Below are 22,411 nucleotides of genomic sequence, written 5' to 3' on the forward strand. Positions count from 1 at the left end.
TAATTTCCTCAATGGGCGTAGTTTCCGAAATGGGGTCACTTGTGGGGGGTTTCCACTGTTTTGTCTCCTCAGGGGCTTCGTAAATGTGACCTAGCCTCCACAAACCATTCCTGCTAAACTTGAGCTCCAAAAGCCAAATAGCGCTCTTTCCCTTCTCAGCCTCGCCGTGTCTCCAAACAACCGGTTATTACCACATGTGGGGTATTGTTTTACTCGGGAGAAATTGCTTTACAAATTTTACGGTGCTTTTTCTCCTTTAGTCTTTGTGAAAATGAGAAAAAAAATCGCTAAACCTACATTTTCTTTGAAGAAATGTTGATTTTAATTTTCATGGCCTACTTCTAATAATTTCTGTAAAAAAGCTGTGCGGTCAAAATGCTCACTGTACCCCTAGATAATTTCCTTGAGGTGTGTAGTTTCCCAGATGGGGTCACTTTTGGGGGATTTTGACTGTTTTGGCACCGCAAGAGCCCTTCAAACCTGACATGGTGCCTAAAATTTATTCTAACAAAAATAAGGCCCCAAAATCCACTAGGTGCTCCTTTGCTTCTGAGGCCGGTGCTTCAGTCCAGTAGCACGCTAGGGCCACATGTGGGATATTTCCTAAAACTGCAGAAACTGGGCAACAAATATTGAGTTGCATTTCTCTGGTAAAACCTTCTGTGTTATAAAAAAAATTGTACTAAAAATTTATTTCTGCAAAAAAATATGAAATTTGTAAAATTCACCTCTACATTGCTTTAATTCCTGTGACATGTGTAAAGGGTTAAGAAACTTTCTAAATGCTGTTTTGAATACTTTGAGGGGTGAAGTTTTTAAAATGGGGTGACTTTTTGGGGGTTTCTAATATATAAGGCCCTCAAAGCCACTTCACAACTGAACTGGCCCCTGTAAAAATGGCCTTTTGAAATTTTCTTGAAAATGTGAGAAATTGCTGCTAAAGTTCTAAGCCTTGTGAGGTCATAGAAAAATAAAAGGATGTTCAAAAAACGATGCCAATCTAAAGTAGACATATGGGTGATGTTAATTAGAAACAATTTTGGGTGGTATTACCATCTGTCTTACAAGCAGATACATTTAAATTGAGAAAAATGCTAATTTTTGCAATTTTTCGCTAAATTTTGGTGTTTTTCACAATTAAATACTGAACATATCGAGCAAATTTTGCCAGTAACATAAAGTCCAATGTGTCACGAGAAAACAATCTCAGAATCGCTTGGATAGGTGAAAGCATTCCGGAGTTATTACCACATAAAGTGACACATGTCAGATTTGAAAAATGAGGCTCGGTCAGGAAGGTCAAAAGTGGCTAAAGAGGGAAGGGGTTAATATAGAACACACTTTTACAAAGACAAACATATAGAGAGACACACACACATACACAGAGGTACAAATACTGTATACACACACACACAGAGATACATACGGTATACACAAACACATATATAGACATACACACAGAGACACATACACACCATCTCTCCTCGCTGACATGATCACAGGCTTCTTGCAGGACGGGCTGTGGGCGGAGCTTCCTCCTCGGCTCTTATTTAATCCGTGTGTTTAACTAAGAACAGAGCACATAGTAGAGGCAGAGCCAAGTGGCGCCCCCTACATGCTGGGAGGGTGCAGCGTCCTGTGCACTCGCACACCCCTTAGGCCGGCCCTGCAAATACCCCATTACTACATCATCCTATTATGACCTGATGTACTCTGCACAGCTTACATATATCCCGATGCACTCCGCCCAGCTTACATATGCCGCCACATTATAAACTCAAACACCAGTAAAAGACTAAACAAAACTACTACCAAGCAAAATCTGCTCTCCAAAAGTCAAATGGCGGTCCTTCCGAGCCTGGTAGTGTGCCCAAACAGCAGTTCATGACCACATATGGGGTATTACTGTACTCTGGAGAACCCACAACAATTTATGGGGTGTGTGTCTAAAGTGGCACAACCTGAACACAACACATTGGGCATTGAAATAGCAAATCTGTGGAACATGGCAATTTTCAATCTGCAACATCTATTGTGTCCTAATTTCTGCTCAACCTTTTGGGTCAAAATGCTCACTACACCCCTAGATAAATTCTTTGAGGGGTGCAGTTTGCTAAACAGGGTCACTTCTCGGGGGTTTTCACTGTGCTGGTAGCTCAGCACAATGCAACATGGCGTCAAAAAACTATTTTGTAGAATCTCCACTCCAAAAACTAAGTTGCGCTTTTTCCCTTTAGACCCTTGCCGTCTGTCCAAATAGCAGTTTACAACCACAAATGGGGTATTTCCTTACTCAGGGGAAATTGTGTAACAAATTTTGGGGTGGTTTTTTTCTTCTGTATTCCTTGTGGAAATGAAAAACTGAGCTAAAGCTCCAGGTTATTGTAAAAATCCATGTTCACAGCCCAATTCTAATAAAACCCTGAGGGATCAGAATGCTCACTACACCTCTAACTTAATTCTTTGAGGGATATATAGTCTCCAAAATGGGATCACACCTGGGGAATTTCAACTGTACTGGTACTTCAGGGTCTTCGCAAATGCGACATGGCCCCCAGAAACCAATTCAGCAAAATCTGAGATGCAAAATCCAAATGGCACTCGTTCTCTTCTGAGCCCTGCCATTGGTCCAAACGGCAGTTTATTACCACATATGGGGTATTGTCATAATCAGGAGAAATTGCTTTACAAATGTTGAGGTGCTTTTTCCCCTTTATTCTTTATAAAAATTTGAACATTCTATGTTTTTTCACAAAAAAAAAAGTAGATTTTCATCCACAGAGTAATTCTAATAAATTCAGCATAAAAACTGTGGGGTAAAAATGCTAACTATTTCACTAGATTTCTTGAGGGGTGTAGTTTCCAAAATGGGGTCACTTTTGGGGGGTTTCCATTGTTTTGATCCCTCCAGTGCGTTGCAAACGCGACATGGCACAGAAAAACATTCCAGTATAATCTGTGCTCCAAAATCTAAATGGCGCTCCTTACCTTCTGAGAACTGCAGTGGGTCCAAACAGCAGTTTATTACCACATATGGGCTATTGCTGTAATCGGGAGAAATTCCTTTACAAACGTTGGTTTGCTTTTTCTCCCTTATTCCTTGCAAAAATTCGAAAATGCAAAGTTTTTCCAGAAAAAATAGAGTTTCATTTTACCAAACTAATTCAAATAAATTTCGTAAAAAACCTGTGGGGTCAAAATGCTAACTATACCCCTAGATAAGTTCCCTGAGGGTGTTGTTTCAAAAAAAATAGGGTCACTTTTGGGGGGTTTCCACTGTTTTGACACCACAAGATCTCTTCAAACCTGACATTGTGCCTAAAATATATTAAAAAAAAAAAAAAAAGCTGCCACAAAATCCACAAGGTGCTCCTTTGCTTCTGAGGCCTGTGCTTCAATCCATTACCACACTAGGGCCACATGTGGGATATTTCTAAAAGCTGCAGAATATGGACAATATATATTGAGTTGCATTTCTCGGGTAAAATATTCTGCGTTACAGATTTTTTTTTATCACAAATGAATTTTGGCAAGAAAAAATGAAATTTGTAAATTTCATTTCTACTTGGCTTCAATTCCTGTGAAACGCCTAAAGGGTTAAAACACTTTCTGAATGCGGTTTTGAATACTTTGAGGGGTGCAGTTTTAAAAATAGGGTGTTTTATGGGGATTTCTAATATATGGGCCCCTCACAGCCGCATCAGAACTGAACTGGTCCCTGAAAAAACAGCCTTTTGAAATCTTAAAAATATGAGAAATTGCTGCTAAAGTTCTAAGCCTTGTAACGTCCTAGAAAAATAAAAGGACGTTCAGAAAATGATGCCAACATTAAGTAGACATATGGGAAATGTTAAAGAGGCTCTGTCTCCACATTATAAGTGGCCTATCTTCTACATAATGTGATTGGCGCTGTAATGTAGTTTACAGCAGTGTTTTTTTATTTAGAAAAACGATAATTTTTGACGGAGTTAGGACCCATTTTAGATTTATGCTAATGAGTTTCTAAATAGACAACTGGGCGTTTTTTACTTTTTGACCAAGTGGGTGTTGTGGAGAGAAGTGTATGACGCTGACCAATCAGCGTCATACACTTCTCCCCATTCATTTACACAGCAGATAGTGTTCTTACTAGATCACAATGTGCAGCCACATAAACACACTATAACGTTACTGCAGTGTCTGGACGGTGAATATACATTACCTCCAGCCAGGACGTGATGTGTATTCACAATCCTGACACCTCGCTAACGTTTGTGTGAGATTTACAGCAAGGCAAACAAAATCTCGTTTAAAATGACAGTTTACAGCGTAATCTCGCCGAAGTGTTAGGATTCTGAATAGACATCACGTCCTGGCCGGTAGTGATGTATATTCACTGTCAGGACACTTGAGTAACATTCGTATGTGTGTATGTGGCTGCACATAGTGATCTAGTAAGAACACTATCTGAAGTGTAAATTAATGGAATGAAGTGTATGACGCTGATTGGTCAGCGTCATACACTTCTCTCCACAACGCCCACTTGGCCAAAAAGAAAAACACGCCCAGTTGTCCATTAAGAAACTCATTAGCATAAAGATAAAATAGGTCATGACGCCGTCAAAAATGATCGGTTTTCTAAAAAAACACTGCTGTAATCTACATTACAGCACCGATCACATTATGTACAAGATAGGGCACTTATAATGTGGCGAGCGCCTCTTTAACCCCTTAAGGACGCAGCCTAGTTTGGACATATTTCACTTTATGTGGTAATAACGTCGGAATGCTTAAACCTATCCAAGCGATTCTGAGATTATTTTCTCGTGACACTTTGGGCTTCATGTTCGTGGTAAAATTTGGTTGATATATTCAGTGTTTATTGGTGAAAAATTGCAAAATTTGAGAAAATTTAGAAAAAAATTGCATTTTTCAGAATTTAAATGCATCCGCTTGTAAAACAGATGGTTATACCACCCAAAATAGTTACTAGTTCACATTTACCATATGTCTACTTTAGATTGGCATCATTATTTGAACATTTTATTTTTCTTGGACGTTACAAGGCTTAGAACATAAACAGCAATTTCTCATTTTTAAGAAAATCAAAAGCCTTTTTTTTTTAAGGTACCGGTTCAGTTCTGAAGTTGCTTTGAGGGGCCTATGTATTAGAAACCCCGATCAAACACCCCATTTTAAAAACGACCCCTCAAGGTATTCAAACCAGCAATTAGAAAGTTTTTTTTAAAACTTCAGGCATTTCACAGGAATTAAAGCAAAGTGGAGGTGAAGTTTGCAAATTTCATTTTTCTTGCTGAATTTCAATTTTATTCCATTTTTTTTTCTGTAACACAGAAGGTTTTACCAGAGAAACACTACTAAATATGTATTGTCCAGATTCTGCAGTTTTTAGAAATGTCCCACCTGTGGCTCTACTGCGCTCGTGGACTAAAACACAGGCCCCAGAAGCAGAGAAGCACCTAGTGCATTTTGAGGCCTCTTTTTTATTAGAATATATTTTAGGCAGCATGCCAGGTTTGAAGAGGTGTTGAGGTGCCAAAACAGTAGAAATCCCCCAATCGTGACCCCATTTTGGAAACTACACCCCTCAAGGAATTCATTTATGGTTGTTGTTACCATTTTGACCACAGTTTTTTCACAGCACCTATTTTAATTGGGCTGTGACATAAAAATAAAAAAATCATTTTTTCCAATAAGATGTAATTTGTGATCAAAATTTCCTATTTTCACAGGGAACAAAATACCCCATTTTGTTGCCCAATTTGTCCTGAGTGTGGCAATACCCCATTTGTGGTGATAAACTGCCGTTTGGGCCCATGGGAGGGCTCAGAAGGAAAGGAGCGCTATGTGTTTGTTGGGAGTCCAGATTTCGGGTGAAATGTCGCATTTGCAGAGCCCCAGAGGTATCAAAGCAATGGAAACCCACCAGAAGTGACCCCATTTTGGAAACTACACCCTTCAAACAATTCATTTATGGGTAATGTGACTATTTAGACCCCATAGTTTCTTCACAGAACTTATTTGAATTGGGCTGGGAATTAAAACAAAATTATTTTTTCCCAATAATATGTAGTTTTGGCTGAACATTTCTTGTTTTCACAGGGAACAAAATACCCCATTTTGTTGCCCAATTTCTCCTTAGTGCAGCAATACCCCATTTGTGGTGATAAACTGCCGTTTCGGCCCATGGGAGGGCTCAGAAGGAAAGGACCACCATTTGGCCTACTGGGGATTTTCGTATGCAGAAGCCCCTGAGGTACCAGTACAGTTGGAACCCCCAAGAAGTGACCCCGTTTTAAAAACGACACCCTTGAGGCATTCATCTAGAGATGTAGTGAGCATTTTGATCCGAGACATACACCCCATATACTGTAATGTGGGTTCTCACGGGTATGGAAATACCCTCAATGTGGCTGTTATCAGCTGCCTAGGCACGCAGCAGGGCTCAGAAGGGAAAGACGAGGGGGGATAAGCTGTGCAGAGTGCATCGGGGTAAGTAAAACTGGGGTAGATTAAAAATCAAGGGATGTATGATACATTTTGAAGCACTCTTTCATACGGAGCCTTAGTTTTTCGGGACACGTGTCACATTGATATATTGTGTCCTTCCTTATCCCCCTCTTATAGCAGACTTTGTACCTCTTGACTTTTTCCTTTCTTGCCAGTTTGGGGAACTTCTCCTGGAAAGTGTTGCCCTGGTACAATGCGTGTGGCCCCGCTTCCAGAAGTACTGGGTGCCCCCCCCTTCTTGGTCCCTAAAAATTAGTTTCTTGATAACCACCTCTTGAAATTCCAGGAAAGTTCCCCTCTGGCCTGTCCATCGACGTAGCACGTACGCATTTTACAATGCCATCTGTATGATGTGCCCGGCCAGCTTCTTATACCACACCTCATGGTGCTGTGAGGCTTCAGGACTTGATCCGACATGTCCACCCCTCCCATGTACCTATTGTAGTCCAGGATGCAGTCTGGTTTGGGGATCTCTGTACTGGTACCTCGTCCTGGTACATGGGTACTGGTGTGGCATCTCTCTTGTCCTTGTACTTGACACACAATATGTTGCTGCTAGATTGTGCCCTGCTCTCACCCCTTCTTGTTTGCCCAGGCAGAGTCTTAGGGAGGCCTCATATTTTTTCTAGCAGTGCCGCATTCCGCAGTACTTCTGGAAGCGTGGCAGTTGAAGAGTGGGACGCTGGTATAAAAATTATCCAAGTAGAGGTAGTAAACCTGGTCCAGCAGTGGGTGCACCAAATCCCACACAATTTTTGCATTAACACCCAGTAAGGGAGTCATTCTGGGAGCTGAATACTGGTGTCCTTCAATTCATATATCCTAAATTTGTAGGTATACCCTGATGCACTAGCACAGCTTATACATCTTCACGCCATACCTTGCCCTCTTAACCGGCAGGTACTAGCGGAATTGAACCCTCCCTTTAAAATCCACTAAGGACTCATCAATAGAAATACACTTCTTGGGGGTGTATGCTTGGGAAAACCGGGCACTGAAACGGTCTAATAGGGGTCTCCATTTATACAAACGGTCAAAACTGGGGTAATCTCGGGGTGGGCACGGCTCATTATCAGTATAATGTAAGAAGTGAAGTATTGCCTCATTTATTTATTTAGGTTCCAGTTCAGTTCTGAAGTTGCTTTGAGAGGCCCAGATATTAGAAACCCCTATCAAATACCCCATTTTAGAAACTAGACCCCTCAAAGTATTCACAACAGCATTTAGAAAGTTTATGAACCCTTTAGGTGTTTCACGGGAATTTAGAGCAAAGTAGAGGTGAAATTTACATTTTTTTTTTGTCAGAAAATCCTTTTTATACAAAAAAAATTTAACACAAAAGGTTTTACCAGAGAAACACAACTTATTTATTGCCCAGATTCTGCAGTTTTGAGAAATATCCCACATGTGGCCCTAGTGCGGTAATGGACTGAAGCACCGGCCTCCGAAGCAAAGGAGCACCTAGTGGATTTTGAGGCCTTTTTATTAGGCACCATATCCGGTTTAAAGATTTGTCTTGGTGCCAAAACAGTGGAAACCCCCCAAAAGTGACCCCATTTTGGAAACTAGACCCTTGAGGAATTCATTGTAGTTTTCATGGGGTGAATGCGACTTTTTGATCAGTTTTTATTCTATTTTTAGGTGACGTGGTGACTAAAAAAACAGCAATTCTACTATTCTTTTTTTATAAAAAAAATGTTTTACAGTGTTCACCGTGCGCTATAAATGACATTCACTTTATTCTGCGGGGCGATACGATTACGGCGATACCAGATGTTTAGTTTTTTTATGTCTTATGGCGTTTGCACAATAAAATAAGTTTTGTAAAAAATCATTCACTTTTTGTGTTACCTTATTCTAAGAGCCAGAACTTTTTTTTTTTTCAATCAATAAAGCCGTGCGAGGACTTATTTTTTGCTTAACGAACTGTAGTTTCGATCAGGACCATTTTTAGGTACATGCGACTTTTTGATCTCTTTTTATTCCTTTTTTTGGGAGGTGAAGTGACCAAACAATTGTGATTGTGGTACGGTTTATTATTATTTTCTTTTACGGCGTTCACCGCGCGGGATAAATAACGAAATAATTTTGTAGTTCAGGCAGTTACGGACGCGGCGATACCAATTATGTATAGTTTGTTTGCTTATATATTAATAATAAAAGGACTGATAAGGGAAAAGGGGGGATTTTGACTTTTATTACTTAACTTTTATTTTCTTATTTTTACACCTTTTTTTTTTTTTTACTTTATTACTTTGTCCCACTAGGGGACTTGAGGGCAGGAGGCCCTGATCGCTAATCTAATACACCGCACTACATGCGTAGTGCAGTGTATTAGAGCGGTCAGCTACTCACTGACAGCAAGTATAGTGGGTCCTGACTTAGTCAGGACCCACTAGGCTTCCGTCGATGGCATAGCCGGACGCCATTGTTTGGTGTCCGGTTGCCATAGTTACAATCGCTGGCCGCTATCGTGTAGCAGGCTGGCGATTGTAGCTTAACCCCTAAAAAGCCGTGATCGCTATTGAACATGGCTTTTCAGGGGTTAATCAGCGGGGACACAGCGATCGGTCCCCGCTGTAGGAGCTGCCGCAGCTGCTGTACGAGACAGCAGCTGTCACAGCTCCTGTATGTCGGAAGGACGGCCGAAACGGCCGTTACTCCCGCGACGTACTATTCCGTCGCTGAGCGCGAACGTATTGGTTAGCGCGACGGAATAGTACGTCGCTGAGCGCGAAGGGGTTAATTGGTAACTATTTTGTATGGTATTACGATCGGTTTTCCAAGCAGATACATTTAAAATTAGAAAAATTGTAACAAAGTACATGTCACGAGAAAATCTCCGAATCGCTTTGGTAGGTAAAAGCATTCCAATGTTATTACCACATAAAGTGATACATGTCAGATTTGAAAGAAATGGGGCCAGTCCTGAAGGCCAAAATGAGCTTGGTCCTGAAGGGGTTAAAGCACAATTCCAGGCAAAACTCAATCTGCCTCCATACCAGCTTTATTAAAATCTGCAGCCGCCGCTTTTCTTCTAACGTGGCACATATACAGGTGGCACCAGGGGCGTCGCTAGCACCGAACCGCTAGGGCCCAAGCCCCGGATATTTGGACTGGATCCCTAGACGACTGCCGCTACAGTGGTCGCAATTGCGACTGGGAAGCGGTCGCAATTGTGACCGGGCAGCTCCCCCCGAACCACGTCTTTAGAAACACTATAGTAACTTGGGCCATGATGTCATAAAATGCACGGGCCCATTACTATAGTTAAGACAAAATCTTACCCTCCTTCCCGAGTGCAGCGGAAGTCCTGACGTCTTCACGCCTCGTGACACTGTGCGCGGCGCACGACGTCCCGACGCTGGATGGTGTCGGTAAACATCCGCTGCACCGAAGAGCTGGGTAAGTAACACCATTACTGCCTGCTGGGGTCCTGTATCTAAGCCTGCCTTATGGTAAGCTTAGATACATGGTCCAACAGACCGTATCACACATGGGCCCGGTATCTAAGCCCAGGTGTGATGCTGTCTATTGGACCCTGTATCAAAGCCTGATACCTCAATATGCCCTAACAACAGGAAATATGTTCAGACAGCCCTGGGGTCCTTCAATGGATCGCGTCAGTTATTTTCTGTGACGCGATCAAAGTGCAGTCCCCTCTCGACCGCCGTGATCAGCTTTCATCACGGCATTCAAAGGGTTAACGGCGGTGAGAAGAGGTTTCTCTTCGCTGTCAGAGCGGGGCCGTGGCTGTGTATTACAGCCGTTTCCCCGCTCTCAATCGCGCGCAAAGACGGCTGTCACACAGGACGAGAATGCTCGTCCTAATGCGCCAAGTCCTGCGCATTCTCGTCCTGTGTTGGCAACCAGTTAAATACACATAAGTGGGTTGCTCCATGGCCTTATTCACACGGCAATATTTAAGTTAGTATTTTGCATCAGTATTTGAAAGCAAAAACCAGGAGTGGAACCTACACAGAGAAAAAAAACTAAAAATCGAAAAATGTAGACCTCTTCAATGTTACGGACCCACTCCTGGTTTTGGCTTATAAGTACTGAAGTAAAACACTGGTACAACTTTGTATAATGCCTCATTTAGACCAAAGTTTTTAGCCAAAAACACACACATTGTAAGAAGAAAAAAAAAAGTGACCTCCTGAATACAACAAATGACAGACATTTCAAGAATCCTAATCACCTTTGGGTGCAGCTACTGAATTTCCCTGTTGTCGTCTTTTGGCATCACTTAAAATGTCTATTACCAGGGTGGCAAATTCATGGGCATTGAAGCGGGCCAACTTCTGCCTTCCCTAAAACAAATAGGAGTTAGATAGTGGTAAAAAGTACGACAAAGTATTTGTGTTAAAAAAAAAAAAAAAAAAAAGTGTCTGAAACCTGTGGTTTGTCATCTGAGACTACAACTCATGAGAAAACAAACAAGAAGTAAATAGTGAAAATGTAAGTTAGGGCCTGTTGACATCAGCGTTGGCTTTCCGTTGAGGGGTTCCGTCAGAGGCCCTTAATGTAAAATTATTAGTTTATATACAGCTGTATTACAAAAACAAAAAGCACAATAAATACATCAAACAAAACATTGTAAAACGGTTTACACATTTGCTTACAAAACAGTTCAAATACATTTGCTAGTAATAATTAAAAAAAACAACCATTTAATTTTAAGCAATTACTTGCCACACAGGTTACCTGGTTACGTGTTGAGGAATATTCGGGATTCACAGGAAGGAAAGGTACTACAGTGGTCTCTGTGACAAGGGTACTGTGGTTCTGAGTAGCTAGCCAAACTGTAAGTCAAATTAGACAAATTTCAATCTAAGAAAGTGGTATAATTTGCTACATCATACCATCACATCTTATTTTTTTTAAAAACACAATTTTTTTTTTGTTCACATCATGTATATTTGCCTTATTCTGGATCAACAAAGTGCAAAACAGGATTTTTATACTTGCCAGTAAAATCCCTTCCTTGGTGGGTATACAGTACCATGGGTATAGGCCGCTGTCACTAGGAGGCAGATATTAGGTAAATATAAAAACAAAAAAAATAAATAAATAAAAAAATAAATAAAAAAAAGCGTGGCTATGCCCTCTGCTAGGAACTCCGCTTTATACCAAAAGTACAATGGGAAAAGCAAGAAGCCCAAAAATAGAATAAAAGAAATAGGGTGGGACCTGTGTCCCCCAGTGAATTCAATGAGAAAGGGATTTTACTGGTAAGTACAAAAAAAAAATCCTGTTTTCTCATTAATGTATTCACTGGGTGACATAGTACCATGGGACGTCCTAAAGCAGTCCTTAAGGGTGGGAAAAACAGAATCATAGCCATGCGAGCAGCCTAAACCACAGCTGCTTGCAATGCCATCCAACCCAAACTGGCATCAGCAGAGGCCAAAAAATTGATCTGGTGAAACCTTGAAAAAGTATGTAATGAGGACCAGGTGGCAGCTTTACAGATATGAAGGGCAGAAGCCTGATGCTTCACCACCCAAGAGGCCCTAACTGCCCTAATAGAATGAGCAGTGACCTGGAAAGGAGGTTCCCTACCCTTAGAGTAGGCCTTTTTAACTGCCAACCGTATCCAGCTAGCAATGGTCGCCTTTGAAGCCGGGCCACCCTATCGAGGGCCCTCTGGAACAACAAATAGGGAGACAGACTTCCGGAAGGACTTTGTAGCTGCAATGTAAACCCGAAGGGATCCAAGCAATGTAAGGCACGTTCTCATGGCTTACAAGGTTTAGGAGAAAAGGAAGGACAGTGTCCGCGTTAAGATGGAAGGAGGAAACCTTAGGAAGGATGGTACCGGACGTAGCACCACCTTGTCCCTATGAAAAAACGTAAACGGAGGTTTGCAAGGCTGCCAGCTCAGAACCTCTACTGAAAGAGGTGATCGCCACAAGGAAAACTACCTTCCAGGATAAGATCCGGAGAGGAACTTCCCACAAAAGGTTCGAAAGGTGCAGCCTAGAGAGCGTCATGGATCAGATTCAGATCCTAAGGTTTCAGAGGGGGAACGATGAGGAGGAGCACAATGTGTGAATCCCTGCAAAAAATAAAAAAATCTTAATTGGAGCGTGGAAAGCCAAAATGCGTTAGAAAATAATAGATAGGGCTGACACCTGCCGCTTTAGAGTAGCCAATCAGTCCCTGATCCAAACCGACCTGGAGGAAGGTCAGAATTCGATGGAATGGAAAAACAGAGGGAGTGGAACGGATTGGATTCACACCACTTAAAATAACCCAACCTAGTGCGACTGTAAATCTTTTCGGCTTCAGTCTTCCGGGCCTTAATCATGGCCAGAATAACAGGATCAGAGACACCTTTGAACTTCAAAACCACAGTTTCAACAGCCAATCCGTCAAACGCAGCCAAGGTAAAGCAGTGTGGAACATTGGACCTTGGGAAAGGAGGTTGTGCCGCAGGGGAAGCAGCCACTGGATGTCTGCTAACAGGAGCATGAGATCCGCGTACCAACCTATGCGAGGCCAGTCAGCGGCCAGCAGAAGGGCTGGGATAACTGCATCCTTGACCCTTTTCAGCACTCGAGGCAGGAGTAGAATGGGAGGAAAAAGAAAATAAGGAGGTTGAAGGTCAACCAGGAGAGAACCAGAGCATCGGTTCCTATGGCCCTGTGATGCCTTGTTCTGGTGACATAGTCCGGGCACTTGTGAGCGAGGCGAGTGTCGAAAAGATCCACGTCCAGCAAACCCCACCGAATGCAAATGCAGTGAAAAATCACTGGATGATGACCACTCTCCAGGATCCAGGCGTTCCCAGCTCAGGTAATCCGCCTCCCGGCGTTCTACTCTTGGAATGTGCACAGCGGAGACTTTTTGTTCCGCCCAGCGAAGGATCTTGGCGGTTTCCTTCCATACAGTCATGCTTATCGTACCTCTCTGACGATTGAGGTACGCCACTGGTGTAGAGTTGTCTGTCTGTAGCCACACTGGAAGACCCTGGAGACGAGATGTCCAGTGAGACACAGCAAGGAAGATGGTCCATCGCTCCAAGATATTGATCTGAAGAGGAGCTTCTGGGTCGGACAAGGTGCCCTGGACTGTGAGGCAGCAGAAGAACGCCCCCCCCCCCCCTGCCGGACCAACTTGCATCCATTGTGATGACTGGCCAGCGGAGAGCTGTGAAGGATTTTCCCTGAGAGATGTTGGGGAAAGAAATCCACTACAGAAGCTCCTTCTTGACTGAAGGGGGCAGACAGAGCAGATCCAAGTAGTCTGGAAACGTGTCCAAACAAGAGCGAATTGTCAGCTGTAGAGATCACGAGTGAAATTTAGCAAATGGGACTGCCTTGAAGGTTGAGACTACTGTCCAAGACGGTCAGGCAGAAGCGGATGGAGAAAGAAGCATTCCTGCAGAGTATGGTCACTCCCTGTCTGAGAGTGGAGATTTTGTACCTAGGTAAGAATACCCTGGCTGCATGTGTATCCAGGGCCATCCCTAGAAACTCCATTCTCCGAGAAGTAGGAGAGAGGGATGACTTGGTGTTGTTGATCAGCCATCCGAATCTGCGAAGACAATCCAGTGTAATGTTGAGGCTGTCCAAGTAGTTCTGTTTGGAAGGTGCTTTCACCAGAAGATCGTCCAAGTATGGGACAACCGCTATACCCCTAGATCTGAGGGGAGCCATGGGTGCCACCATGACCTTGAAGACCCTTGGAGCCGTTGCCAGCCCGAAGCGGAGGGCCACAAACTGGAAACGCTCGGAACCTACTGCAAAGCGCAGAAAACAATGTTCTTGAGCAATGGAAACATGAAGATAAGCATCTCGTCGACCTCAAAAGGAAGCAGCCACTGATTCATGGGAGCAGCTCCAATGAGGGCAAATTTTCAGGATGTGGAAGCATGCTGTGCCGGAGCAGGTGAAGCGGGTCTGCTGCAGGGCTGCCAGGAGTTTCTAGACCGATACTCTGCCCGACGTCAGAGGCAGAACTCGCAAGACTCCCAACCCTTCTGAGAGCAGTGACCTTCCTTCCGGTCTAGAAACTCCTGGCAGCCCTGCAGCAGACAAGCTTCACCTGCTCCGGCACAAGCTGGAAGTGGCTTTTGCCATAGACTCCACTTTGGCATCGATAGGATCCTTTAAGGCAGAAGAATCTGCAACTAGTAAGGTAGTATTTTCAGAAAGCCGGGCCATGGGAGCATCTACCTTGGGATGAGCTGACCATTTGGCAATACACTCATCAGGGAAAGGAAACCTACAATCCGCACTCTTGGACACATGCATTTCCATGAATCAGAAAACAATTTGTCAAAACCCTTATGATCTGGAAAGACAGGGGGGGGGTCACCAGTGGCAATGCAATAATGAAATGACTCATTCTGAGGGGATTCAGCAGGATCATCCGCAATCTTAAGCATATCCCTTACTGCCTGAATGAGATCCTTCATAGCAGGAGTGTATTCGCTTCTATTACACTCAAATACTGAATGGAGAGAGAGACGTCCCCTGAAGACGCTGGTTCAGATAGATCTCTGGAAAAAAAAGCTGCAGGCGTCCTTTGTTCTTTTCTTCCAAAAGATGAATCCGGTGAAGAATGAGATCTCCTCGATTATCTGGCCCGCTAGTGGGATGCACTGGGAGAATTAGAACGAGTGCATTCCAGGGAAGAATGTCTGGGGGCGTGAATGAACTGTGGTGTCTGAGGGGAGTCAGACAATTGGGACGCTAATTGATGAGGAAGGCGTTGTAAGGCATCCGCCGTGGCCGGAGAGAGGCGGACAAGATTATCCACGCCTGGGTGAGGGAAGCCGCCCACTGGGGGGTAATATGATCACTAACCGTGGGAGCTGGGGAATCCTGTGTTTTTCCCTTTGAAGACATTATGAGCCTTTTACAAAAAACACTATAGCCAATGGCTATTCTACCAGTCCACCTAGTTGTTGTGTCCCCCGTGAAGCAGGAATGTTTCCGGCACTGTATGACTTCTGTACGCCGCACAGTGTACTATGGCATTCACTACCGGTGATCGAGGGAAGCGTCTCAAGAGAACAGAATAAGCCCTCCCCTCCAGCCAAAAAACCGTGCACCACGCTGGTTGGACAGGGTGGGTATGTGACTCAAGTTCCGCCTGGCGACCAATCAGAACGCAAAAACTGTGGGGCAGTAGAGAACCAAAGCCAGGGCCTAAATTAATGGCGCCGCCGGTGGAGCCCCGGGGCTTGTATTAAAAAACAGAAGATAATGCTGAAGTATGTCCGTCAGCACATAAGGGTTAGAAAAACCATTCATAAGGACAACGCCTCACAACAGCACCAAAGAGGGGGAGGGAGGGACTTACCGGTCAGTCATCTTCAAGCACGGTCTGTCCCTCCTTGGGAAAACATACATGTAACGTGACTGTCCATGATCCTCTAACGCCGGTGCAGTAATAGGGGACTGGATGACCAAGGCATGGGGAACATCCACCACAGAAGTGGGCATCCACGGAGGTGGAAGGAGCATCCGCCAAATGGCAGGCATCCACTGAAAAAAATGTGAATTCCTTCTGCCCAGCACCTGCAGGGGAGTCACCAAGTAGAGCACACAAGGGACTCGCACCCTGCACCTGAAAAAGTAAAAAGAAATAAAATCTGGAATAAAAAAAAAAAATCTAGCAGAATTGACTGCAGTGCAGAACACGTCTGCCTCCCATGGACACTAGGCTAAAACAGAGGAGCGGATTGCTCAGCAGAGGGTATAGCCCACTGGGCAGAACCACACATACTTTTATATTTACCTAGTGTCAGCGGCCTATAGCCATGGTACTGTGTCCCCCAGTGAATTCTTGAATGAGAAACTACATTGGCTTGAACTGATGGACACATTTTTCAGCTTAAAGTGTCCCCTTTATGTCCCCTGCTGCTGCTCGAAAATCAGGCACTTTATCTACATCAAATTTGCACTGTGTGAACAAGGCCTAAAAAGGTAAACATACGTAATGCTACATTGTGTTTAGCGAGTCATCCCAAAACTTTCTATGCCTTTTACAAAAATTCTTCTATCCACATGTACTACTGATTTATGGGGAAAAAAAAAAAATTCTAACAACGGTACACCATTTATATTTAACAAATGGTACTGACAATGCCTGGATTATTTGGACTAATTGTTACATGTAAACAGGCCTTAAGTTAGTTTTCTTTCAGGACCAGAAAGGGAAACCAAAGCAAAACAGCTGCACATTTTACGACTTGTCCTCCTACATCCCTTTAGCGACTACACGTGAAATTATTTTCTAATGCGGTTGTCTGAAGGTAGAAAGTCATAAAAACATTATATAACGGTTAGGACTGTACTGTGTTGTCAGTGAGTTCACTTACCTGCATCTGTTTCTCGTCTGTCAACTTCATCGTAAACATCCATTGCCAATTCTTCAAACAAGTGGTTGCTTAACTGCAAAGAGAAGATGCGTATAAATACCACATACAAAGCCCTAGCTAGTGCTAGTTAACACTACTTTATACTTACCGACTGAAGTTTCTTCTTTGCAGCTTTAGCTAGTTCTGATAAGTCTAGACTGCTAAAAAAAAATAAAAAAAAAAAATGAGCTGCCATGAGTCATTTAAGCTTCACATCAAAGCAAATATATTAAAGCAAGAAATCTAGTGAAAAACAGATCTACCTGTGAGAAGATCATATTGGTGGTATGATCTCGGGCCACCAATGGTTTCCAGAATGAAAAGGTCTCAAAACCCCTTTGGCACTGCTCAAGTTGGTGGAAATTTGACACTACATTCTAAACAAAGGGTAATCCAAGTCAACGCCAGTGTGCTTCGAATTCTGGGTCCAATTTTCAGAAACTTAGATTTCTAAGCAGTTCCAAAGGGTGTTTTAGCTCCTCACAGAGCCCTTTTTTTTTTTCTAGAAATCAGTGGTGGTCTGGGATGACAGACTTCAACTCAAGAGGATCATTTTGAAAGGACTTCCCCTTTAAAAAGGACCCGTCAACTGTCCAGATAGGTCTGTTTTAGTAAATACTTGAATTATTCATAAAAGAAATTCTGGAGCACTTTCTAAGGACTGTGCGTTATGCTGACCCTCAGTTATTGTTCCTGGAAATTTATAACTAGACACCTGCGTGTTACCATTGCCCTTCGCAATGGAGCGTGTCCCTGCACACTTTGACATGGTCTGCTTTGATCTGACAGTGTCAGTGTGTAGGGACACACCCTACTAACAAGAGGAATGGTAACACCCATGTGTCAATTTATTCATGCATTTCCAGGAGTAATAACAGAGGAACTGCACAACGCAGCGGTCTATGAAAAGATGCTCAAGAACGGTTGTTTCATGGGGAATACAAATTATTTACAATAACACACATCAAGACAGCCAAAGGGTACTTTTTAAACAGCTGAATATACAGTGGAGGAAATAAGTATTTGATCCCTTGCTGATTTTGTAAGTTTGCCCACTGTCGAAGACATGAACAGTCTAGAATTTTTGGGCTAGGTTAATTTTACCAGTGAGAGATAGATTATATTTAAAAAAAAAACAGAAAATCACATTGTCAAAATTATATATATTTATTTGCATTGTGCACAGAGAAATAAGTATTTGATCCCCTACCAACCATTAAGAGTTCAGCCTCCTCCAGACCAGTTACACGCTCCAAATCAACTTGGTGCCTGCATTAAAGATAGCTGTCTTACATGGTCACCTGTATAAAAGACTCCTGTCCACAGACTCAATTAATCAGTCTGACTCTAACCTCTACAACATGGGCAAGACCAAAGAGCTTTCTAAGGATGTCAGGAACAAGATCATAGACCTGCACAAGGCTGGAATGGGCTACAAAACCATAAGTAAGACGCTGGGTGAGAAGGAGACAACTGTTGGTGCAATAGTAAGGAAATGGAAGACATACAAAATGACTGTCAATCGACATCGATCTGGGGCTCCATGCAAAATCTCACCTCGTGGGGTATCCTTGATCCTGAGGAAGGGGAGAGCTCAGCCGAAAACTACACGGGGGGAACTTGTTAATGATCTCAAGGCAGCTGGGACCACAGTCACCAAGAAAACCATTGCTAACACATTACGCCGTAATGGATTAAAATCCTGCAGTGCCCGCAAGGTCCCCCTGCTCAAGAAGGCACATGTACAGGCCCGTCTGAAGTTTGCAAATGAACATCTGGATGATTCTGAGAGTGATTGGGAGAAGGTGCTGTGGTCAGATGAGACTAAAATTGAGCTCTTTGGCATTAACTCAACTCACCGTTTTTGGAGGAAGAGAAATGCTGCCTATGACCCAAAGATCACCGTCCCCACTGTCAAGCATGGAGGTGGAAACATTATGTTTTGGGGGCGTTTCTCTGCTAAGGGCACAGGACTACTTCACCGCATCAATGGGAGAATGGATGGAGCCATGTACCGTCAAATCCTGAGTGACAACCTCCTTCCCTCCACCAGGACATTAAAAATGGCTTGTGGCTGGGTCTTCCAGCACGACAATTACCCAAAACATACAGCCAAGGCAACAAAGGAGTGGCTCAAAAAGAAGCACACTAAGGTCATGGAGTGGCCTAGCCAGTCTCCAGACCTTAATCCCATCGAAAACTTATGGAGGGAGCTGAAGATCCGAGTTGCCAAGCGACAGCCTCGAAATCTTAATGATTTACAGCTGATCTGCAAAGAGGAGTGGGCCAAAATTCCATCTAACATGTGTGCAAACCTCATCATCAACTACTAAAAATGTCTGACTGCTGTGCTTGCCAACAAAGGTTTTGCCACCAAGTATTAAGTCTTGTTTGCCAAAGGGATCAAATACTTATTTCTCTGTGCACAATGCAAATAAATATATATAATTTTGACAATGTGATTTTCTGTTATTTTTTTTATATAATCTATCTCTCACTGGTAAAATTAACCTAGCCTAAAAATTCTAGACTGTTCATGTCTTTGACAGTGGGCAAACTTACAAAATCAGCAAGGGATCAAATACTTATTTCCTTCACTGTAGAGTTTCTGATCGTGGTTTACTTCCGGCATAACTTCTCTTTCTGCTGACTATTGTTTAGCAATCCGGAAATGAACAACTCATGTATTCGATGAACGAGGGCCTTTTATGACACCAAATATATGCATGATGTAATCTCAATCTCCTCCCATCTAGAGCTGACAAGCGCCTATTAGTGTCCCTCCCCGCACCATGCTCAAATCTTGCACATGCTCAGTACAAGCTGCAGTTTCCCTGGCTCTGCAGTGGGAGAGCCTGTCTTCAAGCAGCAGTTTTAGTGTGGAACTATAGCTTCTAACTCCATCTGCTGCTTTATTTTACTGCAGAGACTACCATATGTCCCGAGTATGTGTGAGATTTCAGCATTTTAATACCAGGCAGGAAAACTTTAAAAATCCGTGTAAGGGTGCGTTCACATATATCAGTTGTATCAGCATCAGTTCTTTTGTCTCTCAAGTGATTACAACTGATGCAAAAACGTATGCAAAAATGTATCAGTTTCCATCAGGCTTTTTCATGATTTTTACTACAAAACCATCAGTTGCCGTTAGCGGTCATCAGTTTTTACCACAATGGTCCAAAAAATGGTAGTCTAGGCTCTGAAAATGTGCCCCTGTATATAGTGCCACAATACCCCCTGTAGATAATGTCACACAGCCCCCCTGTAGATGGCGCCACACAGATCGTTCCCTGCTTCAGTATTAAGTTCAACTGTGTCTGCATCTTGAGGATGCAAACACCGTTGACAGTGGGACATACCCCCGGCCACACGGAGTAGCGAGACACCGCCCGGAATCCGGGACTGTCCCGCTAAATCCAGGACGGGTGGGAGGGTAGTAGTCAGGGTCTCCGCCTGGAGCGGAATCCCCGGCAATGCTATGACCGGGGATTCCGCTCCTAGCTCACATCCACCTTCCCGCCGGGTGCTGCCGGAAGGTGAATGCGGCAGCATCCGGCCACAATTAAAATAGATAGGATACGACGCCGGACCAAAAAACGCTACAGGTAACGTTTTTGGATCCGGCTCCCAGGCGCCACAACTGATGTCCCCTGTGCCAGAACAGATCCCATAGAAAGCTATGGGATCTGTTCTAGCATCAGTTTGCCTCCAGCTTTTCTTAAACACGCCGGAGGTAAACTGAAGCGGACGCCAGACATAAGAATGGCTGTATAATCTTTTCTCAAAGTAAGTACACTAGTTTCATCAGGTCAAAGAGATCCATTTATTAACCTATGCAGTTTGTATTTTGAAATCTGTTACCAGATCCTTTTTTAGGTTGAGGCCCAGGCCTTTTTTTTTTTTCCTCCAGAGAGCGGTGGACCACAGATTAACTAAATTTTCCAATATAGATTGTAAAAGTTGTATTTTTTTTCTATTCAAAACATGGCTTCCCCTGGTCCATTATATCAACAGGTACATTCAGATTGTGGCGTAGCCTTTATGTAAGTAAATGTAAAATAATCAAATTGGTAAAAAGTGGCCACAGCATTCACAGTATATATTTGCAAGCCCAAAGCTATCTTGAATACACACATATATATATATATATATATAATATTCGAAAAAAAAAAAAAATCTTTACTTACAGCCTCCTTTTTCCACATGAGCAGCCGCAGAACAAAAAGGAGAATTAACATTATGTATGCATATTTAAAATGCATAGGAAAAGAAAAAAATCCACATTACCATGAAAGAGGTCTACACAACAAAGCTGCTATTTACAAGGGCTTTCTGCAGCTGCCCCGCAGCTGTCTCTCTCTTGTATGTTAAAAAAAAGAAAAAAAAACCTTCCTAACAGCTGAAGTTACTGCTTACAAGGACAGCCGCTAGAGGCACTTTGAAGTTAAATAGTTGCTTATAATTATGCATATCATTTCCAGGCGTATTTTGTTACATTAAATGATTGAAGGAAGATCATGGATTTCAATATCTTACTTATGATATATAAAAGAGAAAAGCTATCTACTTTCGCTGTTCTGCTCAGTCAGAGGAGCAGGACAAGGGAACGCCGGAAGCAAAAGGTTCCCTTCAACCAGACACCATCGGCGCCCAACGGAACCCATTTACTAATGGGTTCTGTCTGCTTTTCAACAGGGTGTCCCCATTTTTACATTGTTTCCTGTAAAACTACGAAGAGCTTCAGCACTCCAGTAGTGGTTTCCCTAGGACCGGGGACGTTCCTGCTGCGTGCACCCCCCAAATTGGGGAATTTATTCCTTCCTCCTTTTTTTTCGTTGATTGGTTGTGCTGCTGATATACTTAAGTTTACCAGAAACAATAGCACAGCATCTCTGCCTGATCTTCGACAGAGGCCCCTCCAACACAGATGTGAATACAGCCGTAAATCCCTACTAAATCCATTTCAATGTATGCTGGGGGGGGGGGGGGGGGCAGTCAATGCATACACAAAGCACAATCTTTCAGCAATTTGATCCTTACCTATCTGCCATGTGGGGGATGATAAAGTGCTGTCCGTTTCTGTGGTCTATAAAAAAAAAAAAAAAATTCAATACTTGTTATCTTCTCGAGTAATTACTAAAATGTCTCAACTTTTACTTCTGCTTCTTACCAGGTTTCCTCCCACAGAGATAGAATGCTAATCGGTCTGTCAATTCATGCTGAATTTCCACAAGACGATCCACTAATTCATGGTGGCCACCTTGTCTGTAGAAAAAGAAAAAACAAGGCTCTAATAAGATGGAGGGGGTGTTGACGGCGATTGGTTAGGGTAGGTTCAGACCTGCATTGGTCTTTCCGTATTTCTGCTCAGTCAAAATACCGGAAGAGGCAGTTCCATTGTATTACGCACAACACAGACGGCCGATGGAACCAATGGACTTTAATGTTATTTCCGGGAAAACCCAACGGAACCCAACGCAGCGTGCTGCGCGATGGTTTTCTGTATTTTTGGCCCGATCTGTGACA

General features: G+C 43.1%; 1 protein-coding gene across 3 annotated transcripts in view; it reads right to left on the minus strand.

Annotated features, from left to right (window-relative positions):
* Positions 1-22,411, minus strand: part of GIT2 (GIT ArfGAP 2) — a 117,699-nt gene that overhangs the window by 59,461 nt on the left and 35,827 nt on the right. For all 3 annotated transcript variants that reach the window (XM_075830682.1, XM_075830672.1, XM_075830691.1), the window contains exons 7-12: positions 22,056-22,150; positions 21,926-21,971; positions 16,995-17,046; positions 16,847-16,919; positions 11,218-11,315; positions 10,712-10,823 (exon numbers count right to left, since the gene is read on the minus strand). In XM_075830682.1, the coding sequence (XP_075686797.1) occupies positions 10,712-10,823; positions 11,218-11,315; positions 16,847-16,919; positions 16,995-17,046; positions 21,926-21,971; positions 22,056-22,150 (476 nt within the window). The remainder of the gene's footprint in view (positions 1-10,711; positions 10,824-11,217; positions 11,316-16,846; positions 16,920-16,994; positions 17,047-21,925; positions 21,972-22,055; positions 22,151-22,411) is intronic.

The sequence above is a fragment of the Rhinoderma darwinii genome, chromosome 1 (assembly GCF_050947455.1).
Source record: "Rhinoderma darwinii isolate aRhiDar2 chromosome 1, aRhiDar2.hap1, whole genome shotgun sequence".
In the NCBI taxonomy this organism is placed as follows: Eukaryota; Metazoa; Chordata; class Amphibia; order Anura; family Rhinodermatidae; genus Rhinoderma; species Rhinoderma darwinii.